The sequence below is a fragment of the Triticum aestivum genome, chromosome 6B (assembly GCF_018294505.1).
Source record: "Triticum aestivum cultivar Chinese Spring chromosome 6B, IWGSC CS RefSeq v2.1, whole genome shotgun sequence".
NCBI lineage: Eukaryota > Viridiplantae > Streptophyta > Magnoliopsida > Poales > Poaceae > Triticum > Triticum aestivum.
In genome coordinates this window covers 235,282,429-235,293,053 of record NC_057810.1, presented here as the reverse complement: position 1 = coordinate 235,293,053, position 10,625 = coordinate 235,282,429, and the positions used below count along the sequence as shown (strand labels likewise).

At 46.5% G+C, this 10,625-nt stretch overlaps 2 protein-coding genes across 2 annotated transcripts; both read left to right on the top strand.

The window, feature by feature from the left end:
- Positions 1–2,096: 2,096 nt before the first annotated feature.
- On the top strand, positions 2,097–5,301 carry LOC123136751 (nicotianamine aminotransferase 1). The gene is made up of 7 exons (XM_044556240.1): positions 2,097–2,496; positions 2,882–3,221; positions 3,321–3,539; positions 3,937–3,996; positions 4,152–4,307; positions 4,405–4,498; positions 4,935–5,301. Exons 1-7 carry the CDS (start codon positions 2,177–2,179, stop codon positions 5,054–5,056), a joined length of 1,311 nt encoding a protein of 436 aa, XP_044412175.1. The 5' UTR covers positions 2,097–2,176; the 3' UTR covers positions 5,057–5,301.
- A 1,837-nt stretch (positions 5,302–7,138) lies between these two features.
- LOC123136748 (zinc finger CCCH domain-containing protein 14) lies at positions 7,139–9,954 on the top strand. The gene is made up of 3 exons (XM_044556236.1): positions 7,139–7,387; positions 8,000–8,060; positions 9,002–9,954. Exons 1-3 carry the CDS (start codon positions 7,321–7,323, stop codon positions 9,765–9,767), a joined length of 894 nt encoding a protein of 297 aa, XP_044412171.1. The 5' UTR covers positions 7,139–7,320; the 3' UTR covers positions 9,768–9,954.
- The last annotated feature ends 671 nt before the right edge of the window (positions 9,955–10,625 follow it).

Genomic DNA, 10,625 nt, shown 5'->3' with positions numbered 1-10,625 from the left:
CATAAGTGGGATGCTTGTCCAAGGAAGGGCAGTACCCAAGCACCGGTCCACCCATATATCAAATTATCAAAGTAACGAACGTGAATCATATGAGCATGATGAAAACTAGCTTGACGATAATTCCCATGTGTCCTCGGGAGCGCTTTGCTTTATTTAAGAGTTTGTCCAGGCTTGTCCTTTGCTACAAAAAGGATTGGGCCACCTTGTTGCACCTTGTTTACTTTTGTTACTTGTTACCCGTTACGAATTATCTTATCACAAAAATATCTGTTACCAATAATTTCAGTGCTTGCAGATAATACCTTACTGAAAACCGCTTGTCATTTTCTTCTGCTCCTCGTTGGGTTCGACACTCTTACTTATCGAAAGGACTATGATAGATCCCCTATACTTGTGGGTCATCAGCGGAGCACACCCAGGGTGGACCAACATTTCGTACCAGGCGGCCACATGCTTGCAAGTACCGGGCAGACACACCTGCAAAGTTGGATATTTACATCAAAGGTTCATCTCTACAGTACATGAAATGTGTCTTTATGGTTTAAATCCTCTATATGATACATGAAAAAGAAACATATTTCCTCTTTTCTTTATGCAAAATAAAGAAACATCTGTTTGCATCTCCTTTCTGTATCATCGATTTCTCAATGTTCATCTTCTTTTCTTGCATATCCATGAACTTCCTACTTGAGCTCGTTGCCTTTGGCAGTTGTCTCCTCCATCGTGATGTCTTTTTATTTGTTTGTCATCTTGGCCGATGCCCGTTCTCGTTTCTCCTTCTCCCATTTCCCTGCCTCAACCTTGGCACACATGTGGGTGATGCAAGCTCTCCTCCAACTCCACTGCTTGTTTCACATCCTTTATCTCCTCTGGCGTTGACGGTCATGAGTGAATTGGCCGTGTCGCTCGACTTGTTTTGTGCATCCATCATTGGAGCATCGTGAATGGCTTGCCCTTGTTATTTTCGTACAACACCGCCGTGAGGCCAGTCTAGCAAAGCAATACAATCACCTGATTAACTCATTTCAACTTAAAGCAAAACAATCACATGATCAACACATAGAGCAACACGAAGCAAAACTTACTAGCTCGTGGAGGGACATTACCACTTGGCATTCGGTTTTGTATTTGTGCATATGCACCACAAAATATGTTGGCGGACTATTGAATGGCGTACCATTGATCGCTTAGCCAACTCTTGTTCCGGTCACCGATCTTTTTTGCATTATAGCGATCATAGTGCTTGTTCTCATGAAATCATTCATGAACCTCATCCAAACTGTCGAGCACTTTTGCTCTGCACCTACAAACTGTCATCACTTATGCCTAACCACGCCAAGCTCAACTGTAACCCCCTGATACGAGGTGACCCATACATCAATCAAATCCAGGTAGGAGTAGGGTATTACCTTCACGATGAGGGCCTGGACCTGGGGTAAGCGCTTCGTATGTGATTCCTTCTAATACTTTGGGTCAGAATAACTGCCTATTTTCCGTGCCGACATCAATTGCCTGATCTAGCTATGGTTAAAAGCATGATTTATTCGTGAAACCAATCCATGTGGGAGAGGGGGCTAATGAAAAAAGCACCGCAACAACTAGGATGGAGACTACACAATATGGTGTTTGTTTTCTGGGAGGAAGAATATGTGGAGGGGAGGTGGAGGTGAGGCCTTGATTCAATGGACGAGGATGATGAAGGGGATTTTGTCGTGACACGGTCTGCACTCGTTTTTATTGAAGAATGAATCCTAACGCTGGTCGACGCGCTCTGTCCGGTCACAAGTATGAATGAATCCTAAGCCGGTCGACGCGTTCTGTCCGGTCATAAGTATGAGGTTTAGGGTTGAGGCCTTGAGGGTATCAAACCCGACTCTCTCACTATGTCCTCATATAGTCCATATATAGGGCCTTGTCGACACCAATTGGATGACTAGTGAAGACTTGCAACCACTAACAATCGAGAATCAAATGACAAGTTGGTTGTATTATCCGGTGTCCGATACTCTGTCCATTACGAAGCTGGTTGCCTTGAAATAATAGAGTTGAAGGTGCTCTTAAAGAAACACTGACAGTAGCACTAAATACCAAGAAGTTGTAACCTAACGAGGAAATAGGAATCCCTTGAACAAAATAAACTGCCAAGCAACAAGAGACACGTACGGCCACACAGAGAATGGCGAACAACGGCAGCAGCAGCCGCCGCGCGGACGGCGACGTCGGCGCCACCCCATCCCGATGGCGTTTCTTCCGGCCATCGGCTGGCACGCCGCTGGCGGCCGCCGGCAGCATGAGCATCCGCTCGGTTCTCAACCGTCTCAACTCGTCCGTCGACGCGTCCGGGACGCGCCCCGTCGTGCCGCTCGGCCACGGCGACCCCACCTCCTCCGCCTGCTTCCGGACCGCGCCGGAGGCCGAGGACGCCGTCGTGGACGCGCTCCGCTCCAGGAAGCACAACGGCTACTCCCCCACCGTCGGTGTGCCCCAGGCGCGCAGGTGAGCACGTCCACCCATCCACGGGCCGGCTACTCCAGTCCACCATCATCGGTGTGTGGCTAGGACTCATTCTCCTCCATGTCTGGCTAGGAAAGGAAACTATCCAGTCGTCTGGAATATAGGAGGGTTCTCATAAATGCACTTACCCTGTCTGATGTATTTCGCAGTAGTACAAAACAACACAATCTACTAGTCTAGGAGTACTTCTTTTGAACACACTTCATCTGAATAACTAAATTTATTGGCTTCAGGTAGTGTTCATTTATAAATTTTCAACCTGCAACATTTAGTTTGTCCAAATTCTTGCTGGCCAATATCACATCATCTGTTTCCAAAAGTTACCATCCCCGGACAGAGCATCTCACATCCGTTTGCCAAAACACAGTGCTATTGCAGAGTACCTGTCTCGAGACCTCCCTTACGAGCTTTCACCAGATGATATATACCTGACCTCTGGATGCGTGCAAGCCATCGAGATCATGATCTCTGTCCTTGCCCAGCCGGGGGCTAACATCTTGCTCCCGAGACCCGGGTTTCCGATGTACGAGTCGCGGACCACATTCAGCGAGTTAGAGGTTCGATATTTCGACCTCGTCCCCGAAAGAGGCTGGGAGGCAGACCTCGAGTCTGTGAAGGCTATTGCTGATGAGAACACGGTTGCGATGCTCATAATCAATCCCAGTAACCCTTGTGGGAGTGTCTACTCACATGATCATTTGGCCCAAGTGAGTATATGTTCCTAGAAAAAGTAAGCCAGTCTACAGTGTGTTCACTACTGTTTTGTACCTGATGCAGTTTGCCCAACATGTACTTGCAATGAGCAGATTGCAGAAACCGCAGGAGAACTTGGCATATTGATAATTGCTGATGAGGTATACGACCACTTGGCATTTGGAATTAAGCCTTTTATACCAATGGGCGTTTTTGGCAATACGGTCCCAGTCATCACCTTGGGAGCTATATCTAAAAGGTGGCTTGTGCCTGGTTGGCGACTTGGCTGGATCGCAACGTGTGACCCAAATGGCATCTTAAAGGAAACCAAGGTGAACGTTTGATCTACAATTGGATGTATCTTCTATTTTGGTATTTGCATTCTGGCTGTGGCGAATGGCCAATCCATTGTATATAAATTCTGCGCTTCATCCTATCTAAAACAGTTTAGTTGATAACAAAACTTGAGTTAGTTGTTTTTGTGCCATACTGGCTTCAAAATTTGGGCGAGTTCAAAGCAACATACTATGCCATACTTACATGTTGTTTCGTTCGTAACTGAGTTTCAGAGTACAATTGCGGAAATTTCTCTGTACCCTCCTAAAGCTTTTGCTATGTTTTAGTTTTTGCTATCAACGTGTACCGAGTCCTTCTGAAAGGTCATGCTGGCAGTCTTAATATTGTCACCTGGTTGTGTGGCTTGGTTACTTATCTTTGTTCTCGTAACAGATTGACCAGTCAATTCAAAACTATATTAACATCACAAGTGATCCTGCAACATTCATTCAGGTACATATATGCCTTATCATTCCCTCTTTTTGAATAAAAATCTATTAATTTCCACACGTGTTGTTTAAGATAATATGATTTATTGATGTACGTCTATCTCTCACGCCATAAGTTTGCAGAAAGTGTCTTACACTCTAAATAATTGTTTATCACAGGGAGCAGTCCCTCAAATTATAGCCAACACAAAGGAAGAATACTTCAAGAAAATTCTTGATTTATTAAGAAACTCGGCAGATTTATGTTACGGTAAAATAAAGGATATCAGGGGCATTACATGTCCGCACAAACCGGAGGGATCAATGTTTGTGATGGTAAGGAAATGCGCAAGTTAACATGCTCTAGATCAGCTGGTTAAGTTGTATTCTAGTCCAGTGAGGATATAATTCTGAGTTGATGCTTGTTTTTCAGGCTAAGTTGGACCTCTCTTGCTTGGATGGCTTTTCTGATGATGTAGATTTCTGCTGCAGGCTGGCAAAAGAAGAATCTGTAATAGTTTTACCAGGTGAAGTTCTATATATGTTGAAACTCTTTTGTTGTTGTATCAATTTGATAAGGTGCAAAGAATAAATAGAAGACTATGTTTCTAAGAAAAGTATATATGTTGACTTTCTAGTTTGCAAGACCGTCTCCCTCTGTTGGAAAAATCCCTCTGTTTCATTATACAAGAGTCTTCACAATATGTACTTACCAAGGAAGGACCAAATTATATACAAAGAATTAATGAACTGGACCAGACATGCATGACCCTATAAATGTTTATCTGCATTATACATTTCTAAAGGATGGAGCATATTACTAGTTTCATGATATTATTGGGTGATTGTTATAGAAGAAACTACTTAGTAACAAATGTACACAGCAACAACACAAAGTTGGGAAAAAATTGTGCTGCTACTCCGTTGTTCAAATCTTCCCTGATGTACATGAACTTTTTGCAGGTACTGCACTGGGAATGAAGGATTGGGTTCGGATCACTTTCGCCATTGACCTGCCATCTCTTGAGGATGGCCTTGAAAGGCTGAAATCTTTCTGCGAGAGGCATGCTATAGTAGAGGCCTAAGCTCAAAGATGATTGAGCTTTTACACTGCTGTGGCGAATCGCCAGCTATGCGTTGGATCGCCCTAGTGTTGTTTTCAATAATCGCTTCTCTTTATGTCACCACAATGAAGATATTTAGCGTTTCACACATATTTTGTACTCTTCCTGGTTGGCTCATACCGGTTTTGTAAGTGGCATACTATCGAAGAATGGTGTAATTTGTAACCATTATTGGTTACAGATGATTTAAGGGTCAGTATTTTCCAGCTTTTTGGGTCGGACTCAGGCAATTGAAGTTGAAAATAACTCAAATATGATGCGCTATGAGAAAAAGGCTAGTCCAGACTGGCTTACCGAATTTCTCAAGCCCCTTTCTTACCTGTGTGCCCTAAGATTGGTGTGTAATTATCCCGGAGATAGCTCAGTCAAGAGAGCACACTTCTCGCTCGCCTCTTCTCTCTCTCGCTACTCACTAGGGTTCACTGCTTTCGCAGAGCGTTTGCCCACCTCCCACTGTCTCCCTCCTCCATCCATGGCCTCGTGCTCTCTCATCTCGTAGCAATCACAAATCCAATGGGTCAAGGTTGTTGCAGTTCTCCTGTGTTGTGTTGCAACTTCGAGGTCGTCATTTCATATTCTAGAAAAGGGGTACGCCTTGTCGATTCGACATAAGAACCCACATGGGGACATTAAGTAAGTGAACACACACACACACACACACACAAAAACTCAAAACACAAAACACAAAAAGAGCATAAAATGGCCAGCTTGGAGGAAGGGATTCAATCACGATCCAACCCAGTGCGCAAGAGAGGAATCTGGATGTGTTGAAAGGGTAATGACATTTGCATACTTGGGAGATGCCCATGGGTTGGAATGTTGGATGCCATGCTGGGTGAACTCCCTTGCCGTGTACCCATGTCGATAATCATCAAACATGATCATCCTATACCCAGTGGCGGAGACAGGTGGGTGCCAGCCAGGCCAACATGCAAATAGTTCCACTACGACACTGAGTATTTCCGCTAAAACAGTCTATTTAGCTTTGTATTCCGTTGGTCTAGCCCTCCCCAAGCTAGTTTAGCAGGTCTTGGCCCTGTCCATTCAGGTTTCCTGGCTCCGCCACTGCCTATACCCTATGAAGATCACCTGAAAAAACAAGAAAAACTGTGGATTACAATGTGGTAGGTGAGTCATGTGGGTAGTCGACGACCAAGAAGTTGTTGTACCGGCTACGCACTTCCTCGGTGACACTCACCAATGGTGAAGGGAAAGAAATCCCATGCGTACTCGTCGTCAACAGAGCGGCAAACAACGATGAAGAGCTTCCTCCCTCAGCTCCTTGTCATTCCGCGAGCAGAAGAATGCCATTCAGGAGGTACAGCCCACCACGTCATGATTCTCGTCACCATAAGCATTCACATAGTATCACTTTGTGTGAGGAGAAATATGGATGTGGGAATCCGGCCTCAAGTTCAACCCTCATCCCTTTTTCTGTAGTGTTCCTCATCTTCTTGTTGCACGAAATGGAGTAGTGGCGTCACACGAGGGGGTAGTTGCCAGGGCATTAAAGAAGGTGAGAGCAAAAGATGATGTGGCAACTCCATTAGAGGCGTTGACTGGGAAGCCGCGGGAGGGATCACATGAGCATGAAAGGCGATGGTTGGTGAAGGATGAGCCGAGGGGTGAGGTTGGTGGCAAAGCTCTGAGTGATGTCATGGCACATTCGCAGCGGACATTGAGCTTGTGAACAAACGACAACCCTAAGGGTGGAGTGTCAACAGTTTCAAATGCGGAAGAAAGTAGCATGCATGGAGTAATACGTGAGAGATTTTTGTGAAACGGATGTGGTTTGTTCGTAGAAATGTGTCAAGCCTCCTGATCTGTTTCTTTACACTAAGGGGATGGATATCGCTACCGTTCTACATGAAATTATGTCATTTTGACAAGCTCCCACGTTTCGTAGTGGATTATGATTGTGGGCAGATTAGATTTCAAAAATTTGGGTACCGCGAAACAAATAGACGGAGAGGAGAAGGAAAAAAAAAACACTAAAATGTCTTCTCGAACCATCCAGCCCGGCCGCCCAACCCAACACCGCGCTCGCCCAAGCCTATCCGACCGGGTCGCCTTTTAAGCTTTTTCCTCACTCCTCCGTCCGGATCTCTTTAGCGACCCTGCCGTGCCGTTCCGGTAGCCTCCCTCCGCCCCTGCTCGCCGCCACCACTCACAGGCCACAAACCCTAGCCAAGCTCGCCGGAGCTACCGCTCGCGCGCACGCAGCGATGGAAGGCGGCGGCCGCAAGAGGGGCACGCACGACGGCGCCTCCGTCGGAGGCAAGCGCACGCGAGGTGAGTCGGGTGGAACCCTGCCCTAAATCATCTTCCCTGGCAGCTACTTCAGGGCGTCCTGCTTGTTTAGTCCGGTGAAGCTTTCGGCTCAGCGTTCTCGGGGAATGCCGCTGAGTTGCTCTGTTGCTAGGTTAGGGTTCGGGATTTTTTTGGGGGAAGCTAGGTGGTGCGGTGGCCTGATGGGATCTGTACTTCTCCATGGTTGGGTTTTGGGGCTATTCAGAAGCTCGTGTTGCTTAAGATATGCCAATTCGCCGCATGCTGGTTTGTTGGGGATCAGTAATTTCACCCGAGCACATGAATATTCGCCTATTAAATGTCGCGTATTGTTGCCCTGCTCGATTGGGGCTGGCTGCCTCTTCTTTTCTTGATTCTGCGCATTAATACCTGGCATTCCCTCGCTCCCTACTCAACAATTCGCCTGGAGTTTGGAGCGAGGCTCCGAGTGCTCGATACTAGTTCAAGCTGAAAAGTTACTAGTAGCAATCTATGCTTCGATTAATGCACTATATTGTACAATTAGTCAACAGCCTATTAATGTCCTTTTATGCATCGCGATTAGTTAATCAACAGCTTATTAACTTGGCGCGCATAATTAATTTGATTCAACAGAATCGGAGTCATTTCAAACCGGTGTAGGAAGCAAATCGAAGCCATGCACCAAATTTTTCAGGTTATAGTCGAACTTAAAATGAACTCCACCTGGTAACATTTATTCTGCATACCTGTTATTTCGTTAAAACTTGCTTTTATCTGTGAAAGAATGCTTGCTGCTAACAAATCATTTAAGCAAAATTGTGCGACAGGTTCTCCCTAATCCAAGCTTATGAACTTCCACTGGAGTAAAAATTGGAATGTGCATGGGCTGTGCAAAATTGCTTCTGAATATGTGAAAGTGCAAGAACAGTATAAGGATATGTAACTTCTTTTCAGACGAACAACAAGCCAGTAATATCATGATACAGCCTCTTATCAAATTGAGAGAAAAGAAGATTGATTATATGAGTTGGACACTTGAAATTCTGCCACATATCCTTCTTGATATACACTATTTATTCTAACATTTGGTACATGCATGAATAGTTTTACTGCATGGTTTAAAATTATATGTCCATCAACAGTTTCTTGTTGAGTCACTGAAGCATCACAAGCTTGTGACAGGGAGTAATAAAATTTGAACTTATGATCCGTAAGAGAGCCTTCCTGAAATAGACGTTCAACAAACATCAGTATTTAAGTACTTTGACGAAACTGACAATGTTGACTATGGAACTGCTCATTTTTTCTTTTGCCGAAACACACATGAATAGTTTTTGTCCTCCAAACTGCCTGTGATTTGGTGATGCAGAACGAGCCAACACAAAGAAATGATTATTATCAACAAACATTCGACATGTGGACTAGTTGCACTCTATATCAGAACATCAGTCACTGTAGAACTTTTCTTCTGCCCATTTGGATTGTAGTCCACAGTGTCTACTGGGTTCAGCAAAGTTTGCCCTAGAAATTGTTCTTCGCATCTATTTCTGAATCCTCCTAGTCAATAGCAGTTGTGCTTAAATGAATTGTTTTGCTAATTAAGTTACTTACCCACATCTTATTCTCATTGTGCAGTACCGCTGGTTGCCCCTTTGGTGAGGGTTGCCACTTCCTCCATTACTTCCCCGGTGGCCACCAGGCTGTTGCAAAGATGAGCAACCTGGGTGGCCAAGCATTTGCACATCCCCAAGGAAGAGTGCCCGCAGGATCTGCTGTTCCAGATGGCCACCCTACACCAACTGTCAAGACTAAATTGTGCAACAAGTATAACACTGCAGAGGGATGCAAATGGGGCGACAAGTGCCACTTTGCACATGGTGAGAGGGAGCTCGGCAAGCAGACGTTCATCAACAACTCTATGCCACCCCATATGGGACCAAGGCCCACTGGTCACTTTGGACCTCCGGCAATGCCCAGCCCTGGCATGGCCACCCCAGCAGGCTTCGGGGCTTCTTCCACAGCCAAGGTCAGCGTCGATGCATCCCTCGCAGGCGCCATCATTGGGCGGGGTGGAGTCAACACAAAGCAGATATCTCGAGTCACCGGGGCCAAGCTGGCCATCCGGGACCACGAATCAAACGAAGCCTTGAAAAACATTGAGCTCGAGGGCACGTTTGATCAGATCAACAACGCCAGCGCCATGCTCAGGGAGTTGATCTTCAGGATCAGCGGCGGCGCCAACGCCCCTCCGCCGGGCGTGATCTCGGCTGGAGGGTCTCACCGCGGAAGCAATTTCAAGACCAAGCTGTGTGACAACTTCACGAAAGGATCGTGCACGTTTGGCGACAGATGCCACTTTGCCCATGGCGAGAACGAGCTGCGCAAGTCGGCTGCTGCATGAGGTTGATCTACCCACCCAACGTGATTTGTAGTAGCGTTTAGTCGGTGTAACTCTGAACCTTGAGGGCTGATGATGGATTTTCTGACTGTCCCTGGGATTATGCCATCGATTTTGTGGATTTCATATCTGTCATGACTTCTATCAGCCTGTTGTGGTTTAGTAGAAAGCTTGACATGTTCATTTCCTACAGTATCTGACTGACCTGAACTTGATATACCACAACAAGTCGGCCTCTGAACTTTCATGCTGAAACCTGAACCTCCCCGTGATGTTGCCGAGGCCACGGGAGACATGTTAAGTTGCAGGGTCGCAACACTGACCAACAACACGATTCCTGCTCAGGCTCAACGTTTGTGCTCTGCTCTCACATTAATAAGCCTGGGGAGAAGATCCGCACGCACGAACGCTCGTGCAGCTCCTGGGAAGTTGGAGAAGCTCCGCTGCATCTCGCGCGTGCATGCAGCCAGCCAATCGTCGCGATGGATCAAAGTCACAATCGTCGCCTATAATAGATGATGTAGACGCAAAAATTTTTACATCTCTGCTTCTCGGAGATGTAAAATACAACACCACACGATGTAAATTTGTATCTCCACCTCCAGTAGATGTAAAAACGGTGGTCGCGCGCCAACCGCCCTTCATTTCCTTTCCCTTCTCCCTCTCTCTGCCCGAAGCACAACCGCCGCCGCCCCCTGCGCCACCTCCGACCGTCAACCACCCCCGCCACCCCTCCGCCTCAAATCGCCGCCCCGATTCGCGCGGCCGCCGCCCTGATTCGCCACCCCCGCCGTCCCGTTTTCCGCCGTTGCCGCAGCCACCACCCGACCACCAAGCACCCGCCCAACCACTACTGCATCA

Excerpts from the sequence above, each read along its gene's own strand:
- LOC123136748 (XM_044556236.1), top strand. The coding sequence starts at position 7,321 with ATGGAAGGCGGCGGCCGCAAGAGGGGCACGCACGACGGCGCCTCCGTC. Across the intron at positions 7,388-7,999 it reads CGGAGGCAAGCGCACGCGAG|AATCGGAGTCATTTCAAACC; the intron begins GTGAGTCGGGTG and ends TTGATTCAACAG. Across the intron at positions 8,061-9,001 it reads CCATGCACCAAATTTTTCAG|TACCGCTGGTTGCCCCTTTG; the intron begins GTTATAGTCGAA and ends CTCATTGTGCAG.
- LOC123136751 (XM_044556240.1), top strand. The coding sequence starts at position 2,177 with ATGGCGAACAACGGCAGCAGCAGCCGCCGCGCGGACGGCGACGTCGGC. Across the intron at positions 3,540-3,936 it reads GCATCTTAAAGGAAACCAAG|ATTGACCAGTCAATTCAAAA; the intron begins GTGAACGTTTGA and ends TTCTCGTAACAG. Across the intron at positions 4,499-4,934 it reads ATCTGTAATAGTTTTACCAG|GTACTGCACTGGGAATGAAG; the intron begins GTGAAGTTCTAT and ends AACTTTTTGCAG.